The 14,599-nt window shown below is 40.4% G+C and overlaps 1 protein-coding gene across 1 annotated transcript in view; it reads right to left on the bottom strand.

The window, feature by feature from the left end:
* LOC124120813 overlaps nucleotides 1-14,599 on the bottom strand; it is an 83,098-nt gene that overhangs the window by 48,094 nt on the left and 20,405 nt on the right. Inside the window, exons 2-3 of the mRNA XM_046483672.2 lie at nucleotides 6,984-7,080; nucleotides 5,881-5,945 (exon numbers count right to left, since the gene is read on the bottom strand). Of these exons, the coding sequence (XP_046339628.2) occupies nucleotides 5,881-5,945; nucleotides 6,984-7,060 (142 nt within the window). The 5' untranslated portion in view covers nucleotides 7,061-7,080. The remainder of the gene's footprint in view (nucleotides 1-5,880; nucleotides 5,946-6,983; nucleotides 7,081-14,599) is intronic.

Raw genomic sequence — 14,599 nt, 5'->3', positions numbered from 1 at the left:
TTGTGTATGCATGTCACAATGTTAGGAGAGTTGATGTTGTGTATGCATGTCACAATGTGAGGAGAGTTGGTGTTGTGTATGCATGTCAAAATGTGAGGAGAGTTGGTGTTGTGTATGCATGTCACAATGTTAGGAGAGTTGGTGTTGTGTATGCATGTCACAATGTTAGGAGAGTTGGTGTTGTATATGTATGTCACAATGTGAGGAGAGTTGGTGTTGTGTATTGATGTATGTCACAATGTTAGGAGAGTTGGTGTTGTGTATTAATGTATGTCACAATGTTAGGAGAGTTGGTGTTGTGTATGCATGTCACGATGTTAGGAGAGTTGGTGTTGTGTATGCATGTCACAATGTTAGGAGAGTTGGTGTTGTGTATGCATGTCACAATGTGAGGAGAGTAGGTGTTGTGTATTGATGCATGTCACAATGTTAGGAGAGTTGGTGTTGTGTATTAATGTATGTCACAATGTTAGGAGAGTTGGTGTTTTGTATGCATGTTACAACGTTAGGAGAGTTGGTGTTGTGTATGCATGTCACAATGTGAGGAGAGTTGGTGTTGTGTATTGATGCATGTCACAATGTGAGGAGAGTTGGTGTTGTGTATGTATGTCACAATGTTAGGGGGGTTGGTGTTGTGTATGCATGTCACAATGTTAGGAGAGTTGGTGTTGTGTATTGATGCATGTCACAATGTTAGGAGAGTTGGTGTTGTGTATATATGTCACAATGTTAGGAGAGTTGGTGTTGTGTATATATGTCACAATGCGAGGAGAGTTGGTGTTGTGTATGCATGTCACAATGTTAGGAGAGTTGGTGTTGTGTATGCATGTCACAATGTTAGGAGAGTTGGTGTTGTGTATGCATGTCACAACGTTAGGAGAGTTGGTGTTGTGTATGCATGTCACAATGTGAGGAGAGTTGGTGTTGTGTATGCATGTCACAATGTGAGGAGAGTTGATGTTGTGTATGCATGTCACAACGTTAGGAGAGTTGGTGTTGTGTATGCATGTCACAATGTGAGGAGAGTTGGTGTTGTGTATGCATGTCACAATGTTAGGAGAGTTGGTGTTGTGTATGCATGTCACAATGTTAGGAGAGTTGGTGTTGTGTATGCATGTCACAATGTTAGGAGAGTTGATGTTGTGTATGCATGTCACAATGTTAGGAGAGTTGGTGTTGTGTATGTATGTCACAATGTGAGGAGAGTTGTTGTTGTGTATGCATGTCACAATGTTAGGAGAGTTGGTGTTGTGTATGCATGTCACAATGTTAGGAGAGTTGGTGTTGTGTATGCATGTCACAATTTGAGGAGAGTTGGTGTTGTGTATTGATGCATGTCACAATGTTAGGAGAGTTGGTGTTGTGTATTAATGTATGTCACAATGTTAGGAGAGTTGGTGTTGTGTATGCATGTCACAATGTTAGGAGAGTTGGTGTTGTGTATGCATGTCACAATGTGAGGAGAGTTGATGTTGTGTATGCATGTCACAATGTGAGGAGAGTTGGTGTTGTGTATGCATGTCACAATGTTAGGAGAGTTGGTGTTGTGTATGCATGTCACAATGTTAGGAGAGTTGGTGTTGTGTATGCATGTCACAATGTTAGGAGAGTTGGTGTTGTGTATGCATGTCACAATGTGAGGAGAGTTGGTGTTGTGTATTGATGCATGTCACAATGTTAGGAGAGTTGGTGTTGTGTATTAATGTATGTCACAATGTTAGGAGAGTTGGTGTTGTGTATGCATGTCACGATGTTAGGAGAGTTGGTGTTGTGTATGCATGTCACAATGTTAGGAGAGTTGGTGTTGTGTATGCATGTCACAATGTGAGGAGAGTTGGTGTTGTGTATTGATGCATGTCACAATGTTAGGAGAGTTGGTGTTGTGTATTAATGTATGTCACAATGTTAGGGGGGTTGGTGTTGTGTATGCATGTCACAATGTTAGGAGAGTTGGTGTTGTGTATGCATGTCACAATGTTAGGAGAGTTGGTGTTGTGTATTGATGCATGTCACAATGTTAGGAGAGTTGGTGTTGTGTATTGATGCATGTCACAATGTTAGGAGAGTTGGTGTTGTGTATGCATGTCACAATGTTAGGAGAGTTGGTGTTGTGTATGCATGTCACAATGTTAGGAGAGTTGGTGTTGTGTATGCATGTCACAATGTTAGGAGAGTTGGTGTTGTGTATGCATGTCACAATGTGATGAGAGTTGGTGTTGTGTATTGATGCATGTCACAATGTTAGGAGAGTTGGTGTTGTGTATTAATGTATGTCACAATGTTAGGAGAGTTGGTGTTGTGTATGCATGTCACGATGTTAGGAGAGTTGGTGTTGTGTATGCATGTCACAATGTTAGGAGAGTTGGTGTTGTGTATGCATGTCACAATGTGAGGAGAGTTGGTGTTGTGTATTGATGCATGTCACAATGTGAGGAGAGTTGGTGTTGTGTATTAATGTATGTCACAATGTTAGGGGGGTTGGTGTTGTGTATGCATGTCACAATGTTAGGAGAGTTGGTGTTGTGTATGCATGTCACAATGTTAGGAGAGTTGGTGTTGTGTATTGATGCATGTCACAATGTGAGGAGAGTTGGTGTTGTGTATTGATGCATGTCACAATGTTAGGAGAGTTGGTGTTGTGTATGCATGTCACAATGTTAGGAGAGTTGGTGTTGTGTATGCATGTCACAATGTTAGGAGAGTTGGTGTTGTGTATGCATGTCACAATGTGAGGAGAGTTGGTGTTGTGTATGCATGTCACAATGTTAGGAGAGTTGGTGTTGTGTATGCATGTCACAATGTTAGGAGAGTTGGTGTTGTGTATGCATGTCACAATGTTAGGAGAGTTGGTGTTGTGTATGCATGTCACAATGTGAGGAGAGTTGGTGTTGTGTATTGATGCATGTCACAATGTTAGGAGAGTTGGTGTTGTGTATTAATGTATGTCACAATGTTAGGAGAGTTGGTGTTGTGTATGCATGTCACGATGTTAGGAGAGTTGGTGTTGTGTATGCATGTCACAATGTTAGGAGAGTTGGTGTTGTGTATGCATGTCACAATGTGAGGAGAGTTGGTGTTGTGTATTGATGCATGTCACAATGTTAGGAGAGTTGGTGTTGTGTATTAATGTATGTCACAATGTTAGGGGGGTTGGTGTTGTGTATGCATGTCACAATGTTAGGAGAGTTGGTGTTGTGTATGCATGTCACAATGTTAGGAGAGTTGGTGTTGTGTATTGATGCATGTCACAATGTTAGGAGAGTTGGTGTTGTGTATTGATGCATGTCACAATGTTAGGAGAGTTGGTGTTGTGTATGCATGTCACAATGTTAGGAGAGTTGGTGTTGTGTATGCATGTCACAATGTTAGGAGAGTTGGTGTTGTGTATGCATGTCACAATGTGAGGAGAGTTGGTGTTGTGTATTGATGCATGTCACAATGTTAGGAGAGTTGGTGTTGTGTATTAATGTATGTCACAATGTTAGGAGAGTTGGTGTTGTGTATGCATGTCACGATGTTAGGAGAGTTGGTGTTGTGTATGCATGTCACAATGTTAGGAGAGTTGGTGTTGTGTATGCATGTCACAATGTGAGGAGAGTTGGTGTTGTGTATTGATGCATGTCACAATGTGAGGAGAGTTGGTGTTGTGTATTAATGTATGTCACAATGTTAGGGGGGTTGGTGTTGTGTATGCATGTCACAATGTTAGGAGAGTTGGTGTTGTGTATGCATGTCACAATGTTAGGAGAGTTGGTGTTGTGTATTGATGCATGTCACAATGTGAGGAGAGTTGGTGTTGTGTATTGATGCATGTCACAATGTTAGGAGAGTTGGTGTTGTGTATGCATGTCACAATGTTAGGAGAGTTGGTGTTGTGTATGCATGTCACAATGTTAGGAGAGTTGGTGTTGTGTATGCATGTCACAATGTTAGGAGAGTTGGTGTTGTGTATGCATGTTACAATGTTAGGAGAGTTGGTGTTGTGTATGCATGTCACAATGTTAGGAGAGTTGGTGTTGTGTATTGATGCATGTCACAATGTTAGGAGAGTTGGTGTTGTGTATTGATGCATGTCACAATGTTAGGAGAGTTGGTGTTGTGTATGTATGTCACAATGTTAGGGGGGTTGGTGTTGTGTATGCATGTCACAATGTTAGGAGAGTTGGTGTTGTGTATGCATGTCACAATGTTAGGAGAGTTGGTGTTGTGTATGCATGTCACAATGTTAGGAGAGTTGGTGTTGTGTATGCATGTCACAATGTTAGGAGAGTTGGTGTTGTGTATTGATGTATGTCACAATATTTGGAGAGTTGGTGTTGTGTATTGATGCATGTCACAATGTTAGGAGAGTTGGTGTTGTGTATGTATGTCACAATGTTAGGGGGGTTGGTGTTGTGTATGCATGTCACAATGTTAGGAGAGTTGGTGTTGTGTATGCATGTCACAATGTTAGGAGAGTTGGTGTTGTGTATGCATGTCACAATGTTAGGAGAGTTGGTGTTGTGTATTGATGTATGTCACAATGTTAGGGGGGTTGGTGTTGTGTATTGATGCATGTCACAATGTTAGGAGAGTTGGTGTTGTGTATTGATGCATGTCACAATGTTAGGAGAGTTGGTGTTGTGTATGCATGTCACAATGTTAGGAGAGTTGGTGTAGTATATAAATGGATGTCACAATGTTAGGAGAGTTGGTGTTATGTATGCATGTCACAATGTGAGGAGAGTTGGTGTTGTGTATTAATGCATGTCACAATGTGAGGAGAGTATGTGTTGTGTATATATGTCACAATGTTAGGAGAGTTGGTGTTGTGTATATATGTCACAATGTTAGGAGAGTTGGTGTTGTGTATGCATGTCACAATGTTAGGAGAGTTGGTGTTGTGTGTTGATGCATGTCACAATGTTAGGAGAGTTGGTGTTGTGTATGCATGTCACAATGTTAGGAGAGTTGGTGTTGTGTATTAATGCATGTCACAATGTTAGGAGAGTTGGTGTTGTGTATGCATGTCACAATGTTAGGAGAGTTGGTGTTGTGTATTAATGCATGTCACAATGTGAGGAGAGTTGGTGTTGTGTATGCATGTCACAATGTTAGGAGAGTTGGTGTTGTGTATATATGTCACAATGTTAGGAGAGTTGGTGTTGTGTATGCATGTCACAATGTTAGGAGAGTTGGTGTTGTGTATTAATGCATGTCACAATGTGAGGAGAGTTGGTGTTGTGTATGCATGTCACAATGTGAGGAGAGTTGGTGTTGTGTATGCATGTCACAATGTGAGGAGAGTTGGTGTTGTGTAGCATGTCACAATGTGAGGAGAGTTGGTGTTGTGTATTGATGTATGTCACAATGTTAGGAGAGTTGGTGTTGTGTATGCATGTCACAATGTGAGGAGAGTTGGTGTTGTGTATGCATGTCACAATGTTAGGAGAGTTGGTGTTGTGTATGCATGTCACAATGTTAGGAGAGTTGGTGTTGTGTATGCATGTCACAATGTTAGGAGTTGGTGTTGTGTATGCATGTCACAATGTTAGGAGAGTTGGTGTTGTGTATGCATGTCACAATGTTAGGAGAGTTGGTGTTGTGTATTAATGTATGTCACAATGTGAGGAGAGTTGGTGTTGTGTATATATATCACAATGTGAGGAGAGTTGGTGTTGTGTATGCATGTCACAATGTTAGGAGAGTTGGTGTTGTGTATGCATGTCACAATGTTAGGAGAGTTGGTGTTGTGTATGCATGTCACAATGTTAGGAGAGTTGGTGTTGTGTATATATGTCACAATGTTAGGAGAGTTGTGGTTGTGTGTGTATGCATATGACAGTTCTGAGGATAGTTGGTGATGTGTGCATGTCACAATTTTATAATTGGCATAGTTACCTTTGAGTGCCGTGAAGAGGCTTTCGTTCAAGTCATAGCTGTTCTCGAAGTAAAGCTTGATCTCTCTAAAAGTATAAAATACTTGGGGTGAAACCACGGATCACAAAAGGGTCTTCATTTCGTTAAGATTTACACACACTAAGACACAATGATATATCTTCTCACACACACATACTCGCGCGCGCATACACACACTAAGAACGTCATTGTGACAGATTCACACAGAGTAGGATACTCTCTTAACCATACTTACACACTCAGATCTACATACACCAGGATGTTCACTATGACACCTTACACATTCAGATCTTCACAATGACAGATCTACACACACTAGGATGTTCACTATGACACCTTACACATTCAGATCTTCACTATGACAGATCTACATACACTAGGATGTTCACTATGACACCTTACACATTCAGATCTTCACTATGACAGATCTACATACACTAGGATGTTCACTATGACACCTTACACATTCAGATCTTCACAATGACAGATCTACATACACTAGGATGTTCACTATGACACCTTGCACATTCAGATCTTCACTATGACAGATCTACATACACTAGGATGTTCACTATGACGCCTTACACATTAAGATCTTCACTATGACAGATCTACATACACTAGGATGTTCACTATGACGCCTTACACATTCAGATCTTCACTATGACAATCTAACTGGTAACAAATCAGGTGCTACGACCGTGACAGATGCACGTGCATGAACCGGCGTGGGTACAACGGGACAGCGCGTGACATGTATTATTACAAACAATGGATATGGATACCCTAACATACACTGGCTTCTGGCACGGAGACTGTTATAGATGTTAGTACATTGTAGTACCCGTCATTAAGATGATAATACTCATTGCATATGTAGTAGATCTAAAATACTATGTTAAATTACATACACACATTGCATACATACACACATTGCCTGCCCCTCTAATTCACACTACCATACACACCTACATACCTACACACACGCACACACCGCCAATATGATATATCTACACACACCAGGGTATATAGATCCCCCTCGCTGACAGAAGTATATATGGGGCATATCGATATGTAAAACTCACTCCTTAGAACAGGTCGACAAATCCAGAGGTTTCAGTGAGGTGAAGGTCAGTTCACCGTTCAGTATTTTTGTCATCATCCTTCAGCACTGACGTTCACCTGTAACACAACCGAAGGTGTTGACATCGCACTTTTTTCTCAAGCCTTGAGATAAAACACACATCAAAACTGGAGAATTAATTGTAATCATTTGTCTTCAACTATAGAAAATCGACGTCCATGTGCTTTAAACAATTACATGTAATGAACAACAATATTTTAGCAATGTTAATATTTTGCAGCCAGAATCGTTGCCGAGGCTCGCAAACGTGTAGCTTTTAAAAGACTTGCCGGAAAATGGATGAGAGACAGCGTGATCTTTGTAAAGAAACTTGAGGAAGCTGTCTCACTTATCACAAAACAATCTCAGTTTGGTCGAGACATGGACTCCTTAAAACTGAAAATGTAAATCCGATAGTCACAAGAGAACAGTCAGTTTGCTGACAGCCCCGACGGTGATGGTTAATAACGCACTATTTGTGTAAATATCTATCCTCGTGAAAGTATTAATTGTCATGACCACGAAAGAGTATTAATTTTCGTAACTGCGTGCCTCTGTTTACTCTGTTACTATCGGTAACATGCCGGTTTTACCGCCCACTGGTAGATAATTAGGGCATTGCCTTTATTGAATTGGTCATTGCCATGCACATCGCTTTCCATGTAAAAGGGGTTTTATATATAAAACATGGGGTACTTTTCGGTGGGATACAGCAACAGCCTGTTTTACCTTTTTGGTGTGTTTTTTTATAGTTATCTATTCATTCATAATACGGAATAATCTATCTTTCTACCCATTGCCTTAACTGCTCAAGGTTGTTTTGTCACTTCATTGACACATCTGCCTCCATAGTTCTTCCTTTGCTCGGAAAGCTAATTATTTTTTGGTTTCTTTGAATCTCAAAACACTGTGGTAGGTACCAAAACAAATACAAACAAAGTCAAGTACAGTATGATAAAAACAACAACCAATTCTCACCCTACTGTTTATAATTTTCGATGTGGGTTGATACTGTTTTTTCCATTGTGAATAAGGTAAAGACTTCAGGGATAGAATTGATATTAATATATATTATCTTTTTTTAAGAGTATTAATTTACCTGTTTTGTGTGAGAATAATACAGATATCACTTGTATTGTTGCTTTGTTGTGGGGAAATACATCCACATCACCTGTACCATTATCGGGCTTAGTAAAGTCATAGTTATCTTATAACACCAAATTCCTATTAGAAAATATATATCAATCAACTTATATCTGTAAACTAATCTGACTAAAGTAAATTCAATGTAGATAACGCACTAACTGACCGCCGCATACAAGATATTTTATGTTTCACATATGCGGCTAAACACACGGTCACTCGAGCTGTGAGCCCATTGTGCAAGTCTGTCCAGCCAGGCTGACACAAAGGGTCATTCTCTCAGGGAACCAGTGATAAGTGTGTTGACTTCAATCTCATAATCTTAAATAATGACACAACCATCCATAGTTACAGCCGATCAACCGCTGATACCTTGGAAGTTGTGATCTTTAGTTATGTAACTTAATGAAGCCCTGAGTTGTATAAATACGGCAGTCGGTGGTAGCAACTTCAGTTGTGTCACAGGTCTCGTACTGTACACAACCCTCCGCGCCCACCAAGCTCGGTTCGCTCACCAGCTTAAACTGCACGGTCGTCAATCACCCAGGTCCCTGGGACTGACAAATATGAACTTTGAAATGGAGATGTCCAGAAATTACAATTGTTGAGAGTCCGCCCAGCCCAATTGAAGGGAACCCCTTCACTATGGTCACCAGAAAAACTGCCTTGGCAACAAAGGAGGAAGACACGACAGCTGTACCTAATACAAATATGGAATCAAACCTTGAAACACAAGTAATCTTCCTAAAACAGGCAAATGGCAATGAATTACGCATACCCAATATATACCACAAGGTTACCCATGAAACAAACACGGAAGAGCTAACGAGACTTGCTCAAATAGTAGGAAAAAATGGGATAATCCTTGGTCACCTTGATGCCAACAGTCCCTTATGGGAAGACAGAAATGATATATGCAAATAGGGCAAAATGGTAGAGAAATGGGGTGAAGACGACAATCTCAAAACGCTGATCTGATCTTTTTTGCCAAAATCTCACCTCAGCAATTATTGCCGCAGCTGAAAAATCAATTCCCCCCCCCCTAAAAGGAACACAAAACTGACAAAACTCCGGTACCATGGTAGAACAGGGAAATAGGAAAAGCTTGGAGAGTGAGAAAGAAAGTCCTAAATAGGTAAAAAAGGGATACATCAGCCTTTGCCCAAGTCCGAGCAGCCAGGACAAAAGTAAGACAGCTCACAGACGAATCTAAAAAAAGAGTCATGGCAGACCTTCTGCAAATCTCTCATGGATAAAACAAATCATAAAACAGTCTGGAGAAGAATACACGCAATCAAGGGTAAGCGTAAACCTCCAAAAATTCCCAAATTAGCCAACATCCATACAGCCAAAGAAAAGGCCAACATTCTAGCCGAGCATTTCCCAACCGTCAGCTGTTGCAAAACTTGCAGCAAACAATTCAAACAGGAAAAAATGCTATGCTTAAGATATCAAAACAGCCGCAAGGCAAGCATCTGGTATACAATGTCATTCACTGTGACGGAGTTTGATGACATAGAACATAGAAAAGGCACAGCACCCCGTCTTGACACAACTAGTTACGAGATATGGAAAAACCTACCTGATCAATCCAAAAGCTTACTCACTGAGTTGGATAACACGATATGGTCCAAAGGAGAAGTCCCAAAAGCTTGGAAACATGTTGCAGTTATCCCGCTTCTAAAGCAAGGGAAAGACGAAGCCCTACCAAAGGATTATAAGCCCAATCATGAGCAATGATCTTTTTCATCATATCAACTCTCCTACCCAAACTTCTAAATTAGCTGATGACGGAGCAATATGGGTAAAGCACACAGATATTTCACAAATCCGAAATATCAGCCCTGGACGGAGTAGTCAGCCCTGGACGGAGTAGATCAATGGTGCTCTAAGTGGGGTTTACCCTTTCAAGTGAAAAAACTGTCGGGGTGCTATTCAAACGCGGGGAGGGGGGGGGGGGGGGGGGGGGGGGGGATGTTATGATAACCCGTGTCTCCATAAAAGGCAAACCAATCAAATTCGAACAATCCGCAATATTTCTTGTGGCGATCCTTGATCAACACCTCACTTGGCGCAAATTTATAGAATATGTGGAAAACAGATGTCAAATCTTGGGGCACATCGAGGGACACTCAGCTGGTCCTCTACAAATCACTTATCAGATCAAAAATAGACTGTGGTTGTGAGGCCAGCATCAAATACTGTCTTGAGCCGCCTCGACAGAATACAATACAAAACCCTAATGCTGGTCACAGGTGCAGCAACAGGCACTTCACTAGAAGCTCTACGAGTAGAAACAGGAGAACTCCCATTGAAACTAAGAAGAGAGCGGGCAATAGTATTCTAGGGCCGAACATCAAACCCTTTGGTGAAAAAGACATGGCGAGACAAAAACACCCGAGATGAATCCCTAGCTCAGAAAAATACCCCACTAAAGCCATCTGGGATCATCCGAAGTCACAATTGTGGTGGCAATCAGCCACCAGAAAGTTTACACCCACGCTAAAAAAAACCAAAGTTGACACTGCTGTAACATCAGAAGTCACTAAAAAAGAAAACCCATCCCTACTAGGCTACTACGATCAGTAGCTATCACTAAACTTCAAACTACCTTGGACAGCTATGCCCATATATACACTGATGGATCCAAGAATCCTATCAACATCAGTGCTGGTTACGGGATCCATATCCTAAGTTCCAAACCCCAAGCACATTCAGTTCGCCTGCCTGATTGTCAGTCAGTATTCACTGCTAAATTGGAGGCAATTCATCATGCACTCATACAGGAACTACCGGAAGCAAAGACAGTCGTCCTATCGTTAGTCGACTCGTTAAATACACTTCAAGCCATCAGTGGCAGAAACTCCAGGCCAAACAGTCAATAATATTCTATATGAATATACAAAACTATCGGACCGAGGGCAACAGACCGAGCTGTGTTGGATCCCCTTTCACATAGATATTCATGGAAATGAAAAGGCAGACACACTGGCGAAGATGGCGCTAGACAAAGCGGAGATACAGCCTATTCCCTTCTGTAAACTGGAGACAAAAAGCAAAATCAAAGCCTCAATAGCCCAAAGATGGCAAGCCCAGTCGGACGAAAGTAAGATCGGCAGATACAAATTCAACCCAAGATCCACCAAAAGCCAAACTCATACTCAAATGAAACTGAAAGTTGAAATTGCCATCTCACGCCTCAGACGCGGTCACAAAAAGCACTTTGACAAGGTTTATTCATCTTGCAATCAGGCTGAATCCATTGCTCTCTTGTTACTTGAATGTCAAGACCACGCCCCAGCGTTAAAACAAGAATTGCAGTTAGATCCGCTATCTGTCATAGATCTCCTAAAGCCAAGAGATGCAATAGCGAAGGCCAAACTAACTCTATTTCTGAGAGATGGACAGCTACTCGAACGTATATAAACAGAGCAACCAAAGATATAATGAAATTATATCAATATAAGAAAATAGAAATCATATCAATACAAAAGGAGAAATTAAGTGAATACCAAACTAACAGATATGTGTACCCTTCTCTCACACACCAAAGAGAGACAGGTCAGCCGAAATTACTAAGGCTGAAGGCGACCTTCCGCCGGCTCAACGCCAACAATTCAGCAGCCTTCTTTGTTTTTCAAAGTGATGGCCGGTAAATGCAAAATGGCAGAAAATACACAGAAAATTTAGAATTTACTAATAATACATCGTGTGGTAGTAAAACATCTATCACATCTAATTCCACTAAATATATCAGCCACTAGCACATAAGAAACCAGGCGATCCAATATAATCAAAGCACTAAAATATGCAAAAGATCATTTCTGCTATCTGTAGTGCATGACTGGAATATGTTGAATGACCCCTTTCTGCCTACTTAATCTTTATCCCAGTTCGAATGGAAAGATTCTTATCAATCTGTACATGACTGATTACAATGTTTTGGTAATAGAACAAACCAGATAATTCACTGTAGATTTCGAATCAGTTGTGGGGATCAACATGGACATATGTTCCTGCGTTTTATCTTAAATGATCCTACTCGTATTATTACGAAGACACTCATTTTAAAGTAAAACATTACCGACTAAAGAACAAAGTGTTTCTTTTATATAAAGGGTTTCGATCTTTAACTGTATTGTTTGGAAACACAATCATTTCAAATGACTGGAACATTTCCACAGACCCAGTTACAATTACACTCGTCATAATGAACAATTCTGCCATTTCCGTTTGGCCAAAAATCGTGGAGTGCTACTGAAATAAATAAATTGTCTGAAATAAATCACAATAAGACATTTCTGTACATTTAGATACATGTGAATGTGATGTTTAAATGTTTATCATCAAATGTATCTTGTGAATTGTTCATTACAATATCTTATATACAAATTATGTTTGTAGGCATTGTTGATAGGCATTGTACGTGTTGACAATCCAATTTTCAATATTTACTGAAAACAAAACATGATGTGAGATACAGTATGATGCACTTTCGTACACGAATAAGATATATATAGAATACTAAACGAGCTCCCGTGTAATACCAATTTTACCACAACTATTCACTCGTTTCATAAAATTGGTTTTACACGGGAGCGAGTTTAGTATTTTTTTTAATTACATGCCATTTTTAACGTTTTTTGAATTATACTGTTGAGTATGAATAGGCTGACACTTACGCGATCCACGGCATAGTCCAATTGAGTTTAACAGAATAATACTTCAAACACGTCAAATGTTTAAACGTATGAATTTAATACCATACAACGGTCCACCTTTAGAATTCACAAAATTATCGTAGGGCTAAGACTATCGCAACTCACATACTTTAACCGACTAACGACTGTCGTTGCGATCGCCTTGTGGAACGGCGATTTACAATAACGTCACAATATCCGATGACGTAATTTGTGGAATTTTGTTGCAAGATCCATCGGCGAAACAATGCCATGTGACGTCAGCCTAGCAACACGGTTGCTCAGTGATCTATCAACTCCACAAGCAATGTCGTTGAATAAGCCAAGGGATGTTGAGAGCTTTCAATATTTGTTCGTGAAACGTGTTTCGAGAGTACATAAGCACGCGTTTTGGTATTACACAATGTGTAATACAGCTGTATGTTTATTAAACGGGTGATCTCTTCACGGGCAAGTAATAAACTACAACATTACATGCAAGTTACCATGACGGTTAAAATGCAGTTCAGGTAACAACAGAACAAGGGCTTACCTTCAAGTAAAACAAAGTTACGTGAACTTCAATGACATTTGGATAGATGCAATCATTCTGCTGACACCCCAATAGTTTGAGTATGGGTACTAAATCGTCCCATAGTTTTCCTTGAAAGGTTCCCCTCCCATAGTTAAACAAGAGCGGTCACACCTCCCCCCCCCCCCCCCCCCCCCCCCCCCCCCCCCCCCCCCCCCCCCCCCCCCCCCCCCCCCCCCCATTTGTTTGGGTGTTCATTTAGGTAGTTTGTTATTCTTTGGGATATTGGGGTAAGTAAGGGGTGTTTACGTGCTAGAGCTTGGTTTTTGGGGCTGATGTTTTGGTTCTTTAAGTTTTGGATGAGAGTGTTTGATTGGGACGCGGCCCAGAAATTTAAGCCAGGAGTGAAACCGCTTTGATCTGGGTTTATGATGTTATTTTGGGTTAGGTAATGTTGTAATCTATTTTTAGCCATTGATTCCATTACTTTACATAAGTTTGAAGTTAGGGATATTGGTCTATATGAGTTAGCTTGATTAGCTGGTTTATTAGGTTTAGGGATTTGTATGACTAGGGCCTGTTTCCAGGGAGTAGGAACCTGTCCGTTTAGGTAGATGAGATTGTATACTTTGAGTAGTGCCTGGAGTAGTTTTAGGGGGCAACTTCAAGTTCGAATTTATTTATAATTTCTTTGGTCGTGTTGTTCCTAGATTTAACAATGCTCACAAAAGGGAAGTGATTTAGGTTGAACAAATCTAAGTTGAGGAATTAAGCCGTCGACTATGCTCATTATGGCGTCCATTTGCTTAAGGGATTAAGACCGTGACACTTTGTTTGTTTGTTGTTTAACACTTAGTCACCATTCAACTTGCATGCCTGGCTTGACCATTGTGTTAAGCTGTCCTGACACATTGGTTTTACAATAATGAGGGTTGACTGATGAAGGAAAGGATATGTTACATTTTAATGATGCAACAATAGCAAAAAAACTAACTATGTCTATTTGAATTACATGTTTTCTAGAAAACACACACATTAATGTAGTACACCTGGAGCAACTTGCACACTAATACAATAATTATTAATGCAGGAACTGTTGGTGAATTAAAGAGATTAAAAATACCAATTTGTACATTGATCTAACTTTTGGAAGTGGATTTTGTCAAATTGTGCATTCTCGCCTCAGGCTTGGATGTAACAATCTAAATGCCCATTGACATGAAA

The sequence above is a fragment of the Haliotis rufescens genome, unplaced genomic scaffold, assembly GCF_023055435.1.
Source record: "Haliotis rufescens isolate VD_foot unplaced genomic scaffold, xgHalRufe1.0.p SCAF_2, whole genome shotgun sequence".
In the NCBI taxonomy this organism is placed as follows: domain Eukaryota; kingdom Metazoa; phylum Mollusca; class Gastropoda; order Lepetellida; family Haliotidae; genus Haliotis; species Haliotis rufescens.
This window is presented reverse-complemented; position numbering and strand designations above follow the sequence as displayed.